General features: G+C 38.2%; 1 protein-coding gene across 2 annotated transcripts in view; it reads right to left on the minus strand.

Moving 5' to 3' along the window:
* The window catches only part of NPSR1 (neuropeptide S receptor 1), a 191,061-nt gene extending 175,235 nt beyond the window's left edge, over positions 1-15,826 (minus strand). For both annotated transcript variants that reach the window (XM_074284310.1, XM_074284309.1), the window contains exon 1: positions 15,677-15,826. In XM_074284310.1, coding sequence (XP_074140411.1) covers positions 15,677-15,826 — 150 coding nt within the window. The remainder of the gene's footprint in view (positions 1-15,676) is intronic.
* Positions 15,827-22,709: the final 6,883 nt, after the last annotated feature.

The following is a 22,709-nucleotide window of genomic DNA, read 5'->3' on the forward strand; positions in this document are numbered from 1 at the left end:
ATGGGTAGTAATTAATCTAATGCCCACCACACAGAGATTTTATGAGGTTTCATTAAGCTAAAGTATGGATATTGCTGGGCAAATTTTGACTGCTTAATAAGTCCCACATGAAGCAGGTAGGGGGTACTGTACCAATAATCTGAAAGCCATCTCTCCTGAGTTCAAATAAGGCCTTAGATACTAGCTGGGTGACCCTGGACTAGTCACTTAATCCTGTTTACCTCAACTATAAAAGGAGCTGGAGAAAGAAATGGCAAGTGAATTCAGTATCTTTGTCAAGACAAATACCAAATGGGGTCATGCAGAATCTAAAATGACTCCACAACAGCACCAAAGTTACTACATTGTTATTATTATGATGGTAATTATTATTATTACCCCATGTTATACATCTGATGTATACACTATACTCTCTCTCTGTTACCCCCCACCACTAGAAGGTGAGCTTCTGAAAGTCAGGTTCTTTCCCCTGAATCCCCAGTGCTCAGCACAGTGCATGTAGTAGGTGCTTAATGAATGTTTGCTGATTTTAGTACAATCTTTTCTTATCCTCCTGTCAGAATGCTATTAAATATGCCTGAAACCATTTTGACTATATCAAATTTTGTTTAATGGATTTGAAATCTGGTCTGGAATTCCAGAGTTTTGTTTGGATTTTGCAGACCATTTGGTGTGAAGTATTTCCACAAAGGGCAGTTAGGTCTAAATCAGCAAATCAACATGCATTTATTAAGTGCTTACTATGTGTCAAGCACTATCCAAAATGCATAAAAATAGGCAAAATAGGCAAGAATATGGTCCCTGACCTCAAGCAGCTCCCATTCTGATGGAGGTAACTAACTGGATGGAAACCATAGAATGTGTGTATATGCACTGTGCAAAATTTAATCTCTAATTGAAATAATTGAATTAATTATTGAATATTATTGAATTATTAAAATAATTCATTTTCCTTATCTGTAAAATGGGGTTAAGAATAACACTTCTCTCACCTATGAAGATGTCCAATAAGAACATATATATATATAATGTGTGTGTGTGTGTGTATATATATATATATATGTATATATATATAATATGTTATAATATCTACATATATTATACATATAATATGTGTGTGTATTCATATAAATAATATTTAATGTTATGATTTCTATTATCTCTAAGACAAGGTATGGGGGTGAGAAGGGAACAAGAGAGAAGAGAAAGGCTTCAGTCAGCAGATAGAATTGAGCAATGTTAAAAGAAACCAGGGAAGCCCAAAGGCAGAAATGAGGGCAGCATCATTCTAGGCACTGGGAATAATCAGTGGAAAGGTAAAAAGTTGGGAGATGTACATTGGGAGATGGAGTGTTTCATAAGAGAAACATCAACGTCTATTGCTTCATCTTTTAGGAAAAGGAAAGCAAACTAAGTAAGCCTTTGGCAGGGCAGCCAGACTACTTGTATTGTCCTTGAGAGAGTTCATATAATCAGGGAGCCAATATCCATTTTAGTTGAATAGACCCTTCTGAGCTTCTTTTGAGATGGAGGCTATTCACAGTTCCTATACTATGAAGAAGGCCAAACTCCTAGGAATTTGAGAGAGGGTCTGTGTTAGCATTTGCTCTGTGGGGGAACAGGGGCAGACTGCTCATAAATCCAGGTCTCAGGACTTGTGGATAAGTAATATGGAAGACAGGCTGTTGTTTTCATTCCTTTACATCAGACCCACTGAATTCTGACTCTTTGCTAAGACAGACACTGAGTTATTTATGTTTGGGGATGTGGGATATACAAATGCATCAAAGGCCTTCTTTGCATTGTTGGTACTGGATAATCTCCCTAGAGCAGGCCATCCAAATCGTCGCCTTGCCAAGGCACAAGCCTGGATTTTTAAGGAAGACTGCCCCTGCATGTTGTCCCCTGACCCAAATCTAATTGTTGATGTGCCCCAGAACCAACGAGGACCCTTTGAAACCAGAGAGGCTTCTGGCTCCCACCTCTGCAGCTGGGGCAGCCATAAGCCAGAACAGCTGGCTTTCTGACTTTTGAATAAAAACTAAACTTTCACCAGACCCAGAACAATGGCTTACTATCAACCAGAATTGTCAATTACCATTGGAGTACTCTTTGTTACCAAATGAGTTAGACTAGACTTGACATTGTGGGAACTCTATGCAAGACTGACTCTGCCTCATAATAGCTAGGTTATTTCTCTTCCCTAGTTCTTAGTTTCCTCATACATAAAGTAACGGGGTTGGACTATATTGTGTCTAAGGTCCATTTCTTTTTTGGTCTTAAAGCTCCAATTCTATGATCATCTCAGGATTCTCAAAAGATGCTATGCCATCCCAAGGCCTGTGCAATGCATGTTGCCTGCTTGACTCTAGACCATTGCAATAATCTTTTTAGGATCATGATATATATACTCAAGATGTTGAAGTTTTACCCCCATTTCTGGGGGTGGGGAATATTTAATAAACTACATTCCAGTTTAAATCAATGAATTGAAAAAAACTGGCTTGAAATCTGTTAAAATGGAATTTGCACCAAGAAAACAAAGATTCTTGAGGATGCTGAAAAGAAGTAAACAGGGTTCTTTACTGAATGACTTCATCTTCCTGTGTTAGCATGATTTCTCATAGCTGGAAACCAGCGGCTCTATTTCTAGGGCTGTGTCTAAAGGAGGACACTCAATGACCTCTTCAATTTATTTTTCAGACTAGATTGCAAGATATAGTTATGGAATATATCTCCTAACTGATTTTTTAGATGGGATTTGCCAGTAGCTTGAAGCAGCTCAGCACCAATACTGTAGGTCCTGTGCTGAGATTTTATTAAAACTCTTATTATTTTCAGCTTACTTCCTCTTAGATAGGTTCAATTTCTTTCAGAGACAAGGGATTATGAGACTCATTCATTTGCATCCTATGCAGATTATTAGTGAAATGCTGAAATTTCACCAGAGCAAGGAGAATCTCATTTTCAGTCTTTATTTTGATGTTAAAATTCCATTATACAGCTGTCCTGAAAAGCACTGGATCTTTCCCTGAAACTCAGGCTTCACTGTCAATCAAAACCCTGTCAAAGCCTTCTCCCCAAAGAGCGTGACCAGGGAAAACCAGAAAGTGTTTGCTACCAATAGCTAATATTTTCCTAAGCCACTCAAATTTGCAAAATACTTTATATATTTCTGAGCCTCACAACAAGCCTGTGTAATAGGGCCTACAGATAATATCACCATCTTCATCTTCATCATTACCATCAATACTATCACCTCCACCATTATCATTGAACAAGAAATGAAATTGAGAATCAATTAAGATAATTATAGCTATGTAACTAATAAATATCAGACATAATATTCAAACCTAGGTGTTTCTGACTCACTCTTGAATTTCATTTATTTATTTATTAAAGCACAATGTGAGGGAAGTATTGAAAGATGTGGATATCATAGGTAATAATAACTGGCATTTATATGGAACTTTAAAGGTTTCCAAAGTGCTTCACAAATATCATGTCATTTGATCGTGACAGCTCTAAATAGTAGATGCTATTATTATTATCCCTATTTAACATATGAGAAAATTGAGGAAAACAGAGGTTAAGTACTTGCCCAGGGTCACACAGTCCACCAGTGACTAGGTCTGGATTTGAACTCAAATCTCATTGACTCGAGGCCCAGTACTCTGTCTAGTTAGCCAGAAAGCTGCCAATGATCCTAGGATCAGAGATCTAGAGCTGGAAAGTACCTCAGAGATTACTTCTGTTCCCTCATTGTACAGAGGAAGAAGCAGACCCAGAAAGGTCAAGTAAATTGCTGATCATCACACAAGTAAGAAACAGGCTAAAACTCTTCCTACTACATTAAGTCATTTTAGCAGGGAAAAGAGAACCCTGAGGGATAGGGAGTGGGACAAGTCAGTTACTCTCTGAATACAGGACTAAATTTATTCTGCTTTCCTTGATCTGGGGGAAGGGGGAAGAAGAGCTGGGACTGATAGCCGAAAGTTACAGGGAGTAATCCATTAGTTTAACAAAAGGAAAATATTGTGAATCATTTGCAGTAGCCAGAAAGAGAATGGGTTGTCTTGGGAAGTGTCTTGATACTGGAGATATTAAAGTGGGGAATTATAGAAATCCCATAAGGTTCATGATCAGGAAGGAAACAGGCTAGATGGAGGACAGACAGTTGGATGCAGTGGAGAAAGCATGGGTTTTGGAATGCAGAAGACCTGGGTTTAAGTCCCACCTTACACATTTGTTAGTTGTGGGATCCTGGGAGTCATTTAAATTTTTCTGCTTCTGTTTCTTTATTTATAGAATGAGTTGACTTCAGTGACCATTGAGTTCTCTTTAAGCTCTAAATCTAGGATCAAACAAACTTTAAAATACTCTTCTATCTCCAAGATTCTCTTATTCATTCCTTCAGTGATCTTTTTGGATCTGGAATCACCATAGCATTCTCCATCTTAGAAACTTGGAATCATTAGACTAATCCAGTTAGGTATCAAAGCATAAACATACAAAGATTTTAACTTAAATAAGTGATTGAGCCATGGTTGCATAAATTATGCCTCAAATTTTTCCACCACTGGAAAGTTTCACCTACTGAAATTCATTCACCTATCCAAAGTGCCCAGCAATGTGGTTTGCTTATATGGACAGCCAATCAACCAAAAGCTGATGTTCTTCACCTAAAAAGTTTCTCACTTTGTAAATAAATCACAAGGTATGACCTATGGTGTTTAAGAATTTACAACTTTATCATGGTTTATATCTGATTATATTTAATAATATTTTGCTATGTATTACCTTTCATGTACATTTAATACTTTCACATATCCTCTAGTCACAGCAGCTTTCTTGTTCCTTGAATAAGAAAATTTATCATCTAACTCTGGACAATTTCTCTGTCTCCCAAATCTGGAATGCTCCCTTTTTTTCACTTTCTACTTTTTGGCTTTCCTAGCTTCCTTCAAGTGCCATAACAAATCCCATCTTGTACAAAAAGCCTTCTCCAATCTCTCTTAATTCAAGTACCATTCTTCTGTGGCTTACGTTATATTTATCTTGACTGTGGCTTAAAAAAAACATAATTATTAGACTGTGAACTTCTCAAGGATAGGGAATGTCTTTTTTCTTAGTTTGAATCCCTACACTGCCCAGCAAATAGAAGGATGCAGTAAAAACTTTATGGACTGACAATTATTTACATTCATTGAGGTTGGGGTATAGATCCCACCTCCCCAACTCAACAGGATTCAATATAGTCTGTGTTTTCCCAGCAGAGCTTTTGAGAACCAAGAGTCACTTCCATTGTACAATAAAGCATCAGAATATGTCGTTGGGGAAGTTTCTCATTTATAACATTAATCATTTTAAACCATATTTTATTGATCTTTTGTTTTTTACCTTTGTTTCTGAATATATCCCTCCCTCATCTCCTACTATGTGAAAAGTCTTCATGACAAAGATATTAAAAAGAGAAAAATGAAAGTAATTGAACAAAACCATTTACGATGTCAATCCTATGCAACTAAATGCAACATTCTACCATCATTGTTTCCCACCCCCGCAAAAGAGGCTGTATAATCTAAATTTTTCTCCAGAATCAAGTTTGATCACCATCCTTACTCATTCTGTTTCTTATTTTTTTCTTTTTGTTTTGTTTTCTGATTACAGTGGTCAGCACTGTATATGTTGTACACTACCAATAATCTAAAGGTCACTGTGCTTCTTCCTCACCAAATTAATTTACCAGTGGTAGCTAGCAGTATACTAAGCTGATGTAAGTTGTCAGATGTACCTTCTAGAACGCTAGGGCTTGATTTGAGAGTATGAAATAACTGATTCCGGATCTAACCCCAAAATCTACCTCAAGCTGTTTTTGTTTTTATAAAGTCATCAAAGTTTTCACAGTAGAGAACATTTATTGCCTTTTATTGGTGCCCACACAAACAACAACTTAAAGGGGAAAAGTACATCTCATTATTCTCTTTACAACCTTAATTCATAGACTTATAGTCTTGGTGCTATAATCATTGTTATTATTATTGTTGTTGTTATTCTGAAAAGTGCTATACAGATGAGCCCCACTTGTTTCCAGTGAAGTGAAATTGCCAATAAGTGTTGTGCAAATTTTCTTTGGCCATTAACTTGTTTTTCTGAGTGAATTTATAATTTGACACTTAACAGATGCTGCCCACCCACAAACTTCATCTAAAATTATTGAAGGGAAAATTACATGAAACTCATATGAAAAAATGTTCTAAATCAGTTTTGATTAGAGAGATGCAAATTAACACAACTCTGAGGTACCATCTCATACCTATCAGACCGGCTAAAATTATAAAAGAAGAAAAAGATAAATGTTGGCAGGAATGTGGAAAAATTGGGGCACTTATCTGCTGTTGGTAGAATTGTTGAAGCAATCGAATCATTTTGGAGAGCAATTTGAAGTTATGCTCAAAGAGTTATAAAACTGTATACCTTTTAACCCAAAAACAGTTTCCCAAGATGATCAGGGGGAAAGGAAAAGAACTTCTATGTCCTAAAATATTTATAGCCGCTCTTTATATGGTGACAAAGAATTGAAAACTGAAGCAATGTCCATCAATTGGGGAATGGCCCAACCAGTTGTGATATATAATTGTGATGAGATACTACTGTGCTTTAAGAAATGGTGAGCAGGCTGATAATTAGGGGAAAAAATAGGCTTGTATAAAATAATGCAGAGTGAACCAAGAATGTTGTATATAATAAGAGGGGCATTGTTCAAAGAGTAAATGTAAATGAAGATGATATTTTAAGTAAAATGATCATTCAAATCATCCAGAAAGGACTTAAAAAGGAAAATGCCATCTACCTCCAAAAAGAATTGATATATGGAATTCTGAATTATATGGCTTTACTTATATATTGGCCTTTTCTAATGTGGAGTTGGAAGGGATGGAAAGAGACAGCTCATAACTCAAAATGTAAAGCTAAATTAATGTGGATGTTTAAAAAATCCTCAAAACATAAAAAAGAAAGGAAAATCATGCTTTAGAATAGTGATTCTTACCTTAGAATGCACAGATACCCTCTAGGTAGATTTTAGGGGCATGTACAGGGATTTGTAGATTTCAGGGGGTTTGTGAATTTGGATGGAAAAATATCACTTTATTTTCACAAACCTTTGACTTCCTTTGTAATCTTATGAATTTTATTTTATATATTTAAAAACATTATTCTGAGAAGATTGGCTTAACCCAATTTGAAAAAGAAGGGGAAAAACTGCTTTATTAAGCACCTACTATATACCAAGCCCTATGCTAAGTACTTGAATATCTCATTTATCCTTCACCATAACCTTACCTAGGTTAAGTAGACACTATCATTATTCACATTTTACAGATGAGGAAATTGAGGCTGAAAGAGGTGAAATGAGTTGCCTAGCAACCTACAACTAGTGAGTATCTGAGGCTGGATTTGATTTTATCTTCTTGAGTCCAGGCTCAGTGTTCTATCCATTCTGCTACCTAACTGAGAAAGAAAGAAGGAAAGAAAGGATAAAGAAAGAAGGAAGAAAAGAAGGGAGGGAAAGAAGAAAGGAAGAAAGAAGGGAAGGAGGGAGGGAGAGAAGGGAAGGAAGGAAGGAAGAAAGAAAAGTTAGTTACTTAGTAGTAATAGTAACTCTCATGTTAGTAGAGGGAGATTCCTCATCTGAGAGTTCCTCACATTAATTAAATCACTCATCTGGACCAAAAAATATTTGCTTATTTTTTGTCTATTTCTTGATTTTTAATTTTGTATTCCAACTGGACTATGCTCTGGGGGTGCAGGGGCACTGTCCTTCAGAGTTTTCATGTGGCTCTTATCAGAGTCAGTTTGGGGATCTCTAGGTTTTTGGTACTTTCATTGTGTTGTGATCTGAGGAGGAAGATGGTCATTGGCCTGTGCCATGGTCTTTACTCAGGAAGAGACTTTGTTCCTTGGCAGCTGCAAGTGCTAATTCTCTTCTTGCCCCACATGTGACCCAGTCCTCTGATTCCTGCAGCTGTAAGCGCTAGAGCTCTTGACCCTAGAACTATGATGAGGTCTCCTGCTCTCCTGCAGCTCCAGATACAAGTGCTCCTTTCTGCTTTGAATCTAAGACCGGATCTCTGCTCCCTTATAAGCAACTACAAACACTCTTTGCCATTGAATTGTCACCAGAATTCCTGCTTCCCTGAAGCTGCAAGCATTGGTGCTCTGCTTTGTGGTGCGACTGTAACCTGGAATAGTGTATGGGTAATGTAATAGGGTCCTGCACCTGGTGCCAGCAAAAGATCCCCTGTAATCTCTTTCTGATCAATTGTTAGATGCCCTTCTCCATTATGTTGTCTCTGGACTGAGAGCTCCCCAAACTGCTGCTGCCACGGTTGCAACCATTGTCTCTGCATGAACTGTACTTCAGGCCCTCCACCAACCTGTAAGACAGACTTTTCCTGCTGCTCTCCTAGGCTGTCTTGGGCTAGAAAATTGGCTCACCTGGACCTTTTGTCAAGTCCTTGATTTTGAGTCATTATTTTCAAGTTGTTTTGAGGGGAATTTTGGAAGAGTTCAGATGAGTTGTTTCTACTTTACCATCTTGACTCTGCTTGGAGGTCTCTGTGATCCATTATTCAGATTTGCTATCATTTAGCAGAGGTATTGCCTAAGTCTACTGAAATTGACCCATAGGTCCTTTGCAAGGCAGATGGAGGACATGGTATTTTGAGAACTCATTTACTTTTTATTCCTAAGATTAAAGAGACCCCGCCTTTCCCCCAAAGTTATGGGTCCATAAATAGAGCCATTTTCATATAGAATCTCTCCCATTGCCCATGCCAAGAAGTATTTATGAATATTTCTTCAATAACTCAAGGCCAACATCTCAGGAAGCAAACAATTACCATAAAGTAATATTTTAATTTGATACTTCACTTCCTGATACTTTTGTCAGTATAACTTAAAGAGTGGAGAAAACTATTAAGTGCATCAAAGCTTACAAAGAGAGTTAGGTTTCTTCTCTCCATAAAGAATAGAGGGCACTGAAGTGCCAACTAGCATGTGCTGGTAAATTTTTAATAACTGGTTCTACAAAAAGTACATATACAATATACACAATCTAATCTGCTTTATTAATATTTTTCTACTATTAAGATTAGACAATTAACACTAAACCAAGCTCTGATTTGTAGCATCTGATGATTTCCAAGATGTAAACAAATGTTTATATTGAATATTTAGTAATTGGCTCTTTTAAATCCTTTCAAATTCAATCTATGATCTTCTTTGTTTCCTTGCATCCCAGCTGTTGTCATCTGGTGATGTCATCAACATACTCCTTCTGACCCCAGTTCCCTGTTTGGCACTATTCCTAGCTTGGGCTTCTCTTGGGCATTGTGTTGTGTTTTTAGTTTGTCCCAAATGGACGTCTTATTTCTGCTGCTGCTGTCATTCTCAATTTCCTGGACTTTTCCATTCCCCCCTAGTTTCATCACCACACTGGTCTTGTGATGGTTGTTGGTCTCTGACCACAAACGTCTATCTCTGTCTTTTCATATTTTCATTAATGACTCACTCACACAGAACTTCCTCTAAGACTCGATCTTATGATTGACAATTTAAATGTTTCATTTTCTGAAGCTGTTGAATCCCTTACCCTCCTGATAGTGAACTTCTATTGTTCCCCAATACAAATGTTCTTCCCTATATCCCACCCTTCAATTAAATTTTCCATTACTATTCCTTGTGCAGAATCCTGGGGGGAAATCACGCAACTGAACTGATACCACCCACGGCAATGTCTTTTAGATTTCTCCTAAAGAAAAAAGCCTGTAGAAATGGGTAGAAATCACAAAGAAGAGAATTTAGGTTTGATTCTAGAAAAAAAATCCACACAATTAGAAATGGTACACAAATGATTTGCTCTGCTTTGAAAAGTGGTAGGTTCTCCTTTGGTAGTGAGGAAAATGATTATGTCTAATGTTAAAAGTTAATTATTAAAATTGGGGAGATGCAAACTTTTTTTCCTGTCCTATTTTTTGGTCTGAACCCCAATCTCTCAAGGATTGGGCTGATGGGTATTGGTATTCCATCTAATCAGACTTTTATTCTGAAGCAATTCCTGCCCACTATGTTCCACTCAAGTTAGGGGTAGATTCTCTGTTTCAGTTATTTAAGGTTATGGGTGGTCCCTGAGTAGAGGTAGTTACTTTCTCCAAGAGTGATATGATGCTAACTTTCCAGCTCCTCATTAAAATAGATCTACCTATCATTATTTGTCAACCTAACATGATCATGAACACCCACTTTTCTTAGGGCATATAAACTGTGACCCCATCTCCATAATTGATCTTTGGCATTTAAAAGTGCCACTGGCCTTTTCATTAATAATACACTAGAATTATTCATAAAATGATTAATTACCAAGAAAATATATTTCTTAGCTTCCAAGGTTCCTTCTAGTTCTCAAATTCCATAAGGTATGAGGAGATGCCTTCTCCCCCCCCCAATTTTATTTTTTAGATTAGCAATTTCATTATTATAGGATCTACCTCAATCAAAGCAAACTATCACTTTCTCATTTTAGAGAAGGACTTAAAATATTGAGAATTTAAATGCCTTTCCTCGGATCATATAGCTAACTTGTCTTGGAGATAATTTTGGAAGCATATCTTCTTAATTCAGCCCCTTATCCCAACCCAGTGCTACCTCTCATAGCTATTCTTAAGTTATTGATAATGATCTACTTTCTGATCCCTGGGTCAGGAGAATGTGCTTGAGTGAAGCTGTGGGGAAAAGATTCCCATATCTGTGCCCAAATGGATCACCATGCCCTCAAGAGTCCTCAGGGTTACATATTCCAAGTCAAAGAACCCCAAACACAATGGGGTTCGGGGGGTAATTGAGGGGATAAAGAAGAGGTAGAAGGTAAGACTGGGCTTAGACTTGTCTGGAGTCTCTGCCCAGTTATCAAAACATGCACAAATTGGAGAGCCACTGAAGAAACCACAAGAGCCAGGAAGGGAAAGCTTGCTGGCTAATTTCTTCAGAGACTTGTTTGCCCCATAAATAAAATAACAGGGTAAAATTAGTATCTAAAGTACCTACCAGCTGCAAATCTATAATTTTGTGAATTTCCCAAGGTTATTTCAAATCCTAAAGTTATGAGAATGAGTTATAGATATAACTGGTAACCTCTATTCAAGTTAATAAGTAATGTTCTTACTTCTTTAAAAGTAAAAAAAAAATGATAGATTAAGAGCTAGAAGAAAGCTTTAAGTTATTAATTGAACCCTTCATTTTATAGTTAGGGAAACTGAGTCTCAGAGAAGTAAAGTGACTTGTCCAGGATGACATTTAATAAATAACCTGGGTGAGATTTGAACTTTGGTCTTCTGACTCTCACTGCACCATTTATTAACAGTCTATATTAACTACTACCTTCCTCTACACAAGGCCTCTCTCTTGGCTTGAACAAAGATGAATCTAGAGTTCCATGTCCACATTTTCCTGTTTCCCACAAGCTTCTTTATGGGAAATGGTAAAAGATCCCTAAATTCAAAGGTGGTTTAAAAAACTGCCAAAGATATTCTTGAGTGAGATTAGAATATTTGAGTGGTGGGAGGGGCTTTTTGTTTTGTGTTTCAGTCTGCTTTCTGTGATTGCTACTTGTGGGGATAACTATATTCATTTACTTGTGCATTTTTCTCCTCATGTGTTCCTTCTTCATGGTGAAAAGAAATCAAAGGAAAGACTTCCTCACCTAATCCCTTCCCTGCTCCCTGGGATGCACTGATTTTCCTTCTTTGAACCAACAGCCTCAAGTGTCCCAGGGAGACCATGGGGGCTTCAGCTGCCTGCTTCCCTGAGTGACCTAGGGAAGAAGAATAAGGCACTGCCTTGTTTGAAACATTAAAAATATTTCCCATTTTTGTCGCAACTTTGGAAGCCTTTTGTGGGAAACTGAATACATTTTTCTTGTTCTGCCAGAGATAAAGGATTAAATCCCAAAGTAGGACTTGATTACTGCCCCTTAGTATTTCTGCCACCTTCCTGCTACCCTTGGAACTGTTTGTTTCATGAGAAAAAAAATTGCAATTCAAGGTTTGGCCAGTGGAAAATGAAGCTGTTTGGTGCTGAGAAGGAACATCCAAGGAATGGCAAGAATCAGGATTCTCACACTGACACATTTCACCATTGTTGGTTTTAAGGAAACAAGCTAGAGCTGCAAAAACTGCTTGGTCCTTCCAAACTGAGGCTCAAATCCCCCCTCCAAATCCTTCTTGGAACCTTATTACTTTTCCTTTTTATCCCTTATACATGAGCCACATTATCCAAACCATGTTATGTAAGATTCATAAATCATGTTCTTTAGCACCACTAGGACCACAGGGTCCTTTATGATTACCATAAGTAAAGCAATTGTCCAGTTTCTCTCACCAACCTTTCTCTTCCTAGCTGACTCAGAGTCCTTAAAGGTAAGGCAAGAGTGTGGCGATGGGAGGTGGAAGATCACCCTCTCCCCGAGGATGATTGATCCTTTGAGCCCAAAGACAAGGCTAAAGGACAGCACTCATCCTCCTAAAATTCTCACAGAAGACAGAACTGAAAAAGACTGACTGAGAAGTATTCCAGGAGGCCTCTTTGCTAAGTTTCTGAGAATGAGAAACCAACCCAAAGCTCATTATCCCCAACTCTTTAATAAAGCAGAAAGTCTCATTGCTGGTCCTAGAGACTTGTTCAGTGAAAGGCACGGTGAGGGACTACTTCGAATCTAGTTTTTTTTTTTTTTTTTTTTTTTTTTTAAAGATTCACATATGGCCCAGAATCTCCAGCACCATTCTTCCCTTTTTAAATGATTTTGGGGAAATTTTGTACCTTAAAAAAGGACAGAAAAAAATCGAGAGAGAGAAAAAAATCGTTTTTTAAGATAGATTTTTTTCTACATCTATCTTACCACCACGTCTCCTGCCACTCTGCTTTCTGTGTAACTCTCAGGTAGCCATGGAGCTTTTTGGTAATCAAGGACACTAATTTCAAAGATTAATCTGGCTCAGCGGCCAAGTGGTCAGATGTGTTCTGTCCCTCCTCCTACCTCATTATTTTGGAGCAACTCCTGCACTTGGGAAAGAGGTGGGAAGAGGGTCAGGTTTATGTGAATGATTCCAGAGATTATGCCCACATGAAAAGCCAGCAGGCATTTGCTGGTTTATTCGGATATTAGGCATACCCCCTCCTCTCCAGCATTATTTCATTTTCTAGAAACAGGGAAATAGGATTTTACATTTAGAGTGATTATTGCATGGCTCTCCGAGGGCCTGCTTTCTCCTTCATTAATGTTGCATTTACAATGGCCAGTCTCTCTTCATTCTGTTGGCTATCATGTTCCATAAATATCATGGGGGATTGTATACTGGCGGGCTTCTCTGGGGGGAAAGGGAAAAGGGTGGGCCAGAAATCTGCTTACAGGTCGCATGGCTCCTGGTGTCTGAACCAGAAGCTCATCATTTGTAATCAGTGATTGTCTTAATGACACAATTACTCAGTTACCAGGGTAAGGCAACAAACCAAGATTGGAATTCTCATTGCCTTTCCCAGAGGCAGCTGCCAGATGCTCATGTGTGTGCACTGAGATACTCCAAAGCCTAGGGGTGCTTCCAAGTGGCCCCCTTCATATTCATGAGTCATTATAGAGAGAACTGTTTGAATCTCACAGTTTCTCCTTCCCTGGGGTTTGCTGGCTTGGGGAGGATTGTGAGCTGAGTCTAAGAGGAAGAAATTCACCTTGAAGTACAGAGTAAATATTATACAAACTCAACATCTCACAAAAGATATAGAATAGATATTTAAAAGTTCTTTCCAGAAGGCTGGGGAATCCAAAGCTTCTAAGTTTCTTTGAAGACATCTCCCTTCCTTCTCACCCCCCCACCTTGTTGGAGAAGAAAATGGCAATTATAATGGGCAGGGTGGGATAGAGGACTGAAGGCTGACCTCAGAGTCAGGGAAATAGGATTTCAAATCCTCTTTTAGACACTTGTTAGTTATGTGACCTTGTCCAAGTCACTCTGCCTCTTCAAAGTCTCAGTTTCCCTATTTGTAAAATGAATTGGTTGGACTGGATGACCTCTGTCATGGTGGATGACTTTCAGATTCCCTGCACCTATGATTTCATAGTGACTTTGGACAACACCCTGTCCCTCCCTAAGCCTCAGTTTCTTTGTCTGTCAAAGGAAGATTGGACTAGAGAGCTTCTGAAACTCTTTTTAGTTTGAGATCTGTGATCTTGCGGTGCTTCATAATCTCTGCAGGGGATAATGGATCAAGAGAGTGAGATACAGAGAGAGAGAGAGAGAGAGAGAGAGAGAGAGAGAGAGAGAGAGAGAGAGAGAGAGAGAGGCAGAGAGATAAAGATAGACAAACAGACACAGAGAAAGAGAGAAACAGAGAAAGGCAGAGAGAGACAGAGACAGAGAAAGACAGAGAGACAAGGGAAAAGACAGACAGAGACAGAGAGGCACAGAGAAAAAACAGAAAGATGCTGAGAGAAAGAGAGACAGAGACAGAGCCAAAGAAAAACACACACACACAGACAGAGAGAAAGAGAGAGAGAGAGAGAGAGAGAGAGAGAGAGAGAGAGAGAGAGAGAGACAGAGACAGAGAGACAGAGAGAGAGAGATATGCTTTGAAGTTTGTGATGTTTGCCTGTGAGTCACATGGAAAAGCTGTTGTCTATTGACCACAGAACTCATGGTGGAGAAGATTTGTTTTGTCAGTATCTATTCAGCTCAGTTCAATAAAGGAGTGTCCATATGCAAGGCACATGGGGAGCTATTTTCAAGTATTTAACAGGCAGACACCCCTGAGAGAGCACTGTAGCACCCTGACTTCCTTCATAATATGATACTTTTTTCCTCTAGAGCTTTGTCACTTCACAGAAGGTTTTCACGTGCATTTGCTCCTTAATCCTCACATGAGCCATCTGAATAAGGCAAGTGTAATAATTCCATCTTTTAGGTCAAAAAACTGGAACTAGGAGAGTTGCAATGACTTGCCCCGTGTCACTCAACTCTCAAGCGGGGCAGCTAGTGCCAGAGCTGCCTGTCTTGTGCTGACTCTCAGACTTCCCAATCAAAGCCATGACCCCAAAGCATCACAACAGAGGCTTAATTAAAAATCTAAAAAAAGCAGCAAATTCAAAGGTCTACCCTTTGCCCTTTCATCCCTCTTTTTACTTAAACTAAGCCTCCCATCTCCTTCATCCCAACTTAAAATTTAGAGAAACACAATTCCCTCATTAAGAATGACATGCAGAGTACCACTATAAAAGAAAGGAAAAAAAACATATTTTGTGTGTTTGAAGAAAGAGAGGATGTAAAGAGATCATTTCCCAAGTTGACTCCCAATTCACTGGTGACAGTGGGACAAGAGTGCAAGCCTGCCTGTCTGTGCTCATAGGAACCTAGTGTGAGTGAAAATATTTCACAGTGAGTGAAACTGCAGGTAAGCCCTGCAGGTCCCTGATCTTTGGGAATTCCCTGTCTAATTTCTGAATTTTAGGGTGGCTGGGACTTGAGCCTTTGCTAAACATGTAATCATTTTCTTTGTGCTGTGAATTACTCTCAAAAAACAGTGTCAGACGAGCATAAAGATGAAGAAGATGGAAAAGCAGCCCACCTACCTTAAAGGAGTAGTAGAAGGAACCCCACTCCTCTTCCTCCAGCCCTTCAGGATAGGTCACAGTCTCTGAACAAGTTTCTAGGGGGTTGGAATCCAGCGGTTCCATGGTTCCATTGGCAGCCCCGCTGTCCTCTGTGGTATTGACTTGCATCTTGCAGGGGAGCCCTCCTAAGTGCCCCTGTTCCTACTGGCTTGCAGTTGGTCAGGACCAAGGTCAGCTCTCCTTGGCTTTCTCCCGAAGAGCACATCAGCACATTTCAGCTCCGTTGTCTCCAGTGTGTACCAGAGGCAGCCACAGGCTTGAGCAGAGACGAGTGAGCAGAGACAGAGCTGGAGAGAAAGCTTTCCTCTGACACCTACCTCCTCATTGAGGGGGCTTCTGATGCCACAGAATTGGGGGCTGTGTGCCCCTCCTGCCAGCTGAGCCTCTAGTTCTTTAGAATCCCAGCTCTTCTACCACCCACTCCCTTCTTCCTTCCCCTGGTCCTCTCACCTCAGACAGTGCTTTTAGCCCTCATTCATTCAGATACTTTGGACATGACAAGGTACAGATAGATCTCTCTTCTAAGAAATGTCTAGGATCACTTCTCTGCTTTCTGCCGTATTGTCCCTGTCCTTCCTCAGGTTTTCCAATTATAGATATCATCAGAATTGGGGCTTTGGAAGGAATAAGGATCACTGGCTGCCTTAAACCCTTCAAATCATGTATTTCTTTGAGCTGAGATCTGAGTGCTGCCCAGTGTTAGACCTTGATCTGAGATGTCATAAATCCATGAATAGCCAGCACAGGTGTTTGGGGGGATTAGGATAGTTGTTAGAGGGAGGGATTCAGTCTATTGTTGTTGTTCAATCATTTTAGTCATGGCTGACTCATTCTGACCCCTTTTGGGATCTTCTTTGCAAAGATATTGGAGTGGTTTGCCATTTCCTCCTCTAGCTCATATTACAGAGGAGGAAATTGAGGCAAGTGGGGTGAAGTGACCTTCCCAGAGTCACATAGCTAATAAGTGTCTGAGAATAGATTTGAACTCTGGAAGATGAACTTTGCTGATGTCAGACCCGGAATTCTATCAACTATACTATCTGGCTGCCCTGGATCAGTCTGGCTTTTACTTTAAAGGCCTCAGAGAACCTTCCAGGTCTTAATTCAGGATGAATTACATGGTACAAGAAGAAATATAGGATTTGGAAACAGAGTGCCTGAGTTCAAAGCCTGTGTGATCCTGGTCAAGTCACTTCATCCCCAGTTTCCCCATGTGTAAAATGAGGGTGATACTACAGGCATCTGAAGTTCCTTCTAGGTCTAAATCCATGGTCTTATGAAATCAGGAACCAGTCAGTCTAGCAGCCATCGAGAAGATCCCTCACATTCAATCACTGTCATTCAACCTTTGTTTGCAAACTCCCATGACAGGGTTCTGCAAACAGAACCATAATGCATGAACTCTTCTCACTTTGAAGAGGAGCATAGCTTCATGCATAGACAAGTGGCTTGGGAGCCAGAAAGCCATGAGATTAAGACTTTCCTGACTGGGATCTCAGACAAGCCACATGAACTCTCCATGCCCCAGGCAACTCTGTAATTCCAACTGAAAGGGCAAGGATTGATCTCTCTTGAAAAAGACAGCTTCTTTTGGGCTAATGGGTCAGTGAAAAGAATGTAGATTAGGCCCATATAGGATACTGTAGGCCTTCCTATCTCCATCCTGTACTATCTTAAAATATACCTTCTAGGTCAGTATGATCAGGATCAGTTTTTATGTCTATAATCTGACTGTACTACTCTGCTTCAATTTTATTCTTGAGTCAAATTCCAACTTTTTACTTGGCATTTAAGGCCTTTACAACTCATTGCCACTCTGCTTTTCCAATATAATCTTGCAGTACTCCCTCTACATGTTTCACACTCTTACCAAACTGGACCCAATTGTAAACCCTAAGCCCTCACAGACCCATGTTTTTGTTCATTCTGTACCTTGGACATAAATTATTCTCCTTTCCCTCTCTTAATCTGATGAACTTTCAAGCCTTCAAATATGCCCCATTCCAGGAATCTTCTTTAGATAATCTCAATTGAAGACTACCGTCCACCTTAGCCCAAAGGCTGCTGTATTTGTAACACTATGTGTGAGCCATCTCTGGAGGAGACCTCACAGTCTATGAGAGTGTACACTCCTTTCATATATGGTTTCACTATTACCCAAACTTTGTGCTTTAATGCTAGGCACAGGGAGGACTCTATAAATAGTAGGTATTTAAACAATATGTATTCTCCAATTAATATTATTAACATTAATTATATTATCACATTATATCATATATCACAAAATTATTATATATTGTTATTAATTATATGTATATTATATTATTAATTATGTATTAATATAATATGATAATGTTAATATTAGCATTCAGACCCAAGAGTGTCTATAACCTAATCTCAGCCTACAGATTGAATTTAGGTGCTTAACTCCTTGGGCAGCTAGATGGTGCAGTGAATAGAGTTCTGGAACGGAGTCAGGATTCATTGTTGTAAGTTCAAATTTGAACTCAGATACTTACTAGCTATGTGACCCTGGGCAAGTCATTTAACTCTATTTGCCTCAGTTCCTCATCTGTAAAAAACTGGAGAAGAAAAAGGCAAAGCACTTTGCTAAGAAAACCCAAAATGAGGTCATACAGAATAGGACATGACTGAAATGACTGAATAATGACTGCTAACTTTGTAGAAACACAGGGTAAAACATAGGTATAATGTAAGACCAAACCAAACCAAAATAAGAAACAATATGCATTTGTTTAAAGAATCACAATTTTATATGTGTAGGAAAAACTGAAAATTGCCTTCCTAGTTTCCTTTTTTTCTTAGAGTTGATTGTGTGACATTTAATGGCATCTACTTTGTGACTCTGAGCAGATCACTAGATCTCTGTCTTCCTCAGTTTCTTCAAGTGTAAAAGGGAAAATAGTAGCACCTACTTCCCAGGGTTATTATGAGTTTTAAATGAGATAATATTTCTAAAATTCTTAGCACAATACTTGGCCAGTAGCGGGTGCTTAATAAAGCTTGATTTCCTTCCTTCCTCATTGGGTAGCATCAGATCAGAATTGCATTTCTTATGTTATTTTCTTCACTTTTTGATGACTTACATTTCCATTGAGGCATGTAAAAAGTTTACCAGATACTCTGCTTTTAGCATAGAAAGAGTTCTAGAAGATATATAAATAGCTGAATTTCCTCCAAAATGTTCTGCTATGCCTTTCTGCTAGTCTTATGGCCTATTTCTTACCTTCAGCATTCATTTCCATCTTCTAACTGAATGACTTTTAATATATTCTTCTAATGGTATCTTTTGCTTTCCCTTCACCCATTGAAGGATGACAATTTGTTAAAAAAGATTAGATAAGTATCCAAAAAGATTAACAGAGAAGGAGTTTCTAGGACTAGAGAGATAACAATTTACTATATTTGGAAAGTTTCCTTGGAAAAAATATGATGTTCATTCTTGGTTGTTACATTGTTATAAGGATATTGATGTTAGTGTCACCGTACAGTTTTTTCAATAACGTCTGACTCTTCATAAATCAATTTGGGGTTTTCTTGGCAAAAATAGTGAAGTGCTTTGCCATTTTCTTCTCAACCTCAGTTTACAGATAAGGAAACTGAGGCAAACAGTGTTAAATGTCTTCCACAGGGTCACACAACTAGTAAGTGTCTTGAGGTCTGATTTGAACTCAGGTTTTCTTGACTATAGGACCAACATTCTCATCAAGTACATTACATGACTTTCTCAGCAAGAATATTAGTATGTCATAAATTCCTATTAATCCTAACTACTATTAATATTCATAGATAGATGGTAATGTGCGAATCAGCTGAATTCTCCCATTATTTCCCTCAAGTAAGATTTTGGACAGAAAGAAGCAGCAAAAGATCAGGTCGGATATTTTTCCATCTTAAGATAAATCAGGACTTTGGTAGTAGAGATCTGTGACCTTGAGTCTATGTCTGGCTATAGTGTAGTAGTCCATACTGGAGTCATCTGCAACAGCAGCAGCAGCAATATCAGGATCTCTCAACAGTTGGAAAAGGGGGGTTAACAACTGGTCAGAAAAAGATTATGAGACCATTTTATGCCTCTGAGTGCAGAGCCTACATTGCCTATATGCAGTTTTGGGTTGCAATTCTAGGGTAAAAAAGAGCATTGATCATTGTGGAAATAAGGAAGCTAGGACCTTTTCTGGGTAAAGATCAAAGCAAGACCAGGAGAGAATTGACCACACCTCCCTTTAGATCATGCCAACTTATAAACATTGAAAATTTACAGACACATAGAATTAGCTCTGAAAATATCAGCATGAAAAACTTGAAACTTGGAACAGTACTCTCTCTATCCCCAAAGCCCAACTTTAACATAAAGTTAAAAGGAAATAATTTGCTGAAACAACAATAACAAAAAGGGAACCTGAACCTGACAGTAAAAGCTACTGTTTGTGATGTGGAAGATTGAGACAAAAACTCAAAGACATGGAAGTAAAAATAGCTGCAAGCAAACTCTGAAAGAAAAATGTGAATTGGATGCAAGAACAAGAAGAATTTCTAGAAAAAATCCAAAAGTATTTAAAAAATGAAATAAGAGAGGTAGAAAAAAGTTGGAAGGAATTGAGAATTATGCAAGAAAATCATGAAAAGGAATTAACAGCTCAGTAAAAGAACCACAAAATAAAGAAAATGACACCTTAAAAACAGAATTGATCAAATGGTAAAAATGGCACAAAAATTCACTGAAGAGAAGAAATCCTTATAAAGAAGCTGTGGCTAAATGTAAAGAGAAGTATAAAACTTTACTGAATAAAATAATTCCTTCAAAATTAGAATTAACTAAGTATAAGTTAATGACTCCATCAGACATCAAGAAGCAATCACACAAAGTTAACATATAAAACATGGTAGAAAATATGAAATATTTTATTGTAAAAACAACATGGAAAATATATCAAGGGCAGATAACTTAAGAATTATTGGAATAGTTGAAAGTCATGATTCAAGAGTTTAGACATCATTTTTCTAGAAAGATTCTAGGAAGATGGCAGAGTAGGTCAGAAAACTATAAGCTCTCCAGATTTTTCCTACAAATAAACCAAAATTGCACCTGAAAGTGAATGCAAATTTGTGAAAAAAGAAATAAGATTTGAATCAGAACAGTAGCTCTCCTGGAACAACCAGATCTGAAGAAAAATGTTGGATATAATTTGGCTGCTGTGAAGTGTAAACACCTCCAGGGTAGCTCCACTTAAATGGCTAGTGGTGAACTTTGGGGCTAGCTAGGTTTGGTAGTTTCAATCTAAACTACAGGAATTTTAACCTTTCAGTCTATTTGGGGAGTCAGGGGTTTGAGTCTGGGAAGGTTACAGGAACCTTGGCTAGAATCAGCCAGATGTTTTGTTGAAATGAAGTCTGGGGTGAGAAGGAACCAGCACACACCAGGTGATTGCAGAAGCAATGAGTCAGAGTAGCTGCTGGTTGCAGACATTTACAGGAGGATAGGGTTCTTGATTTGGGGTTTCAGAACAGAGGGGAGAACTGAATTGAAGCCAGAGACATCTACCCCTCCCCAGAGGACTAGAAGTGATTACAATACAAAGTTCTTTTTTAAAGGAGCAGGCATAGGAGAAAGAACTCCCATAGAAAGTTACTATGGGAATAGGGAACACTGAGGTTCATTTTCAGAGGAGAATATTCAAACAAAAGTATCATAAGTATCTCCTAGTTCCTAAAAGTAGTGTTTAATGTACCCAAAAATAATCCATAGAACTAAAAACAATGCTTTAAAAATCAAATAAGAAAGATTGAGGAAAAACTAAAGAATAAGTAACAATTCAAGAAAAACAAAAAGATTATCATAAGAAAGTCAATCAACTAGAAAAGGAGATCCAGAGTTTTGAGGAAGAAAATGATTCTTTCAAAATTAGAATTTGGCCAGCAGAAACTAGTGAAGTTATGAAACCCAGAAACAACAAAACAAGGAGATTAAGTAATAGCAAGGAAAGTTAAGGGATAGAAGTAAAATAGAAGAGTTAGCAGGAATAGGAAATAGGAGATATACACAAACACAATAACAATGGCCTGAAGTAGAATTTTATTAGGAAAAAAAAGTAGAAGTAGGTAATCATTGATCTCAGACAAAGTCAAATTTTAAAAAGATTCTAGCAAGAGAGAAATCTACATTATATGTTAGGCATATTAATATTGTATTAGATGTATTTGTATGTATGTGCATATGTATATGTATAAATGTGTTAAACATCAATATATTTATGTGTTTATAAATATGCCCATGCTTAACTGTATCCTACTTGGGGGAGATTAGGGAAAGGAAAAGGGAAAAGGGAAAAAAGAATCAAATAAGGACGATTGATAGAAGGGGAAGAAAGAGGAAGAATGAGGGAAATTCTCTTTCATTAAAGAGATGCATAAGGAAGAGCTTTTACAATGGAGGGGGAAATAAGGGTATATAACACAGGTAATGAGTGAACCTGACTCTCCTCATAATTGGTTCAGTGATAAAGGAGAGATGAATGGTTTATAGAAGGGAGGGGAAATTAAGAAAGACTGTGGTAAAAAGCAAAGCAAAACAAAACAAAACAAACAAACAACAAAAAAAAACAAGTTTTGAGAAGTGACAGAATAAACATAAAAGGAAAGAGGAATAACCAAAGGAAAACAAGATGGAAGGAAATACATAATTAATAATCAACATGTGAATGAGGATATGATAAATTTGCCTATGAAACAGAAGATGGTAGAATGAATTAGAAACCAACATTCAACAATGTTGTTTACAAGGGACACATTTGGAACAGAAAACCACACATGGAGTAAAAATAAGGCCCTGGGAGAGAATCTATTGTGCTTCAGCTGAGGTGGAAAAAAAAGACAGGGAAAGCAATTGTGATCTCAGACAAAGAAAAGGCAGAGATAGACCTAGTTAAATGAGATAATCAGTGGCACTACAATGAGGCAACTGGGAGGT

Source organism: Sminthopsis crassicaudata, chromosome 1, assembly GCF_048593235.1.
Source record: "Sminthopsis crassicaudata isolate SCR6 chromosome 1, ASM4859323v1, whole genome shotgun sequence".
Classification (NCBI taxonomy): Eukaryota; Metazoa; Chordata; class Mammalia; order Dasyuromorphia; family Dasyuridae; genus Sminthopsis; species Sminthopsis crassicaudata.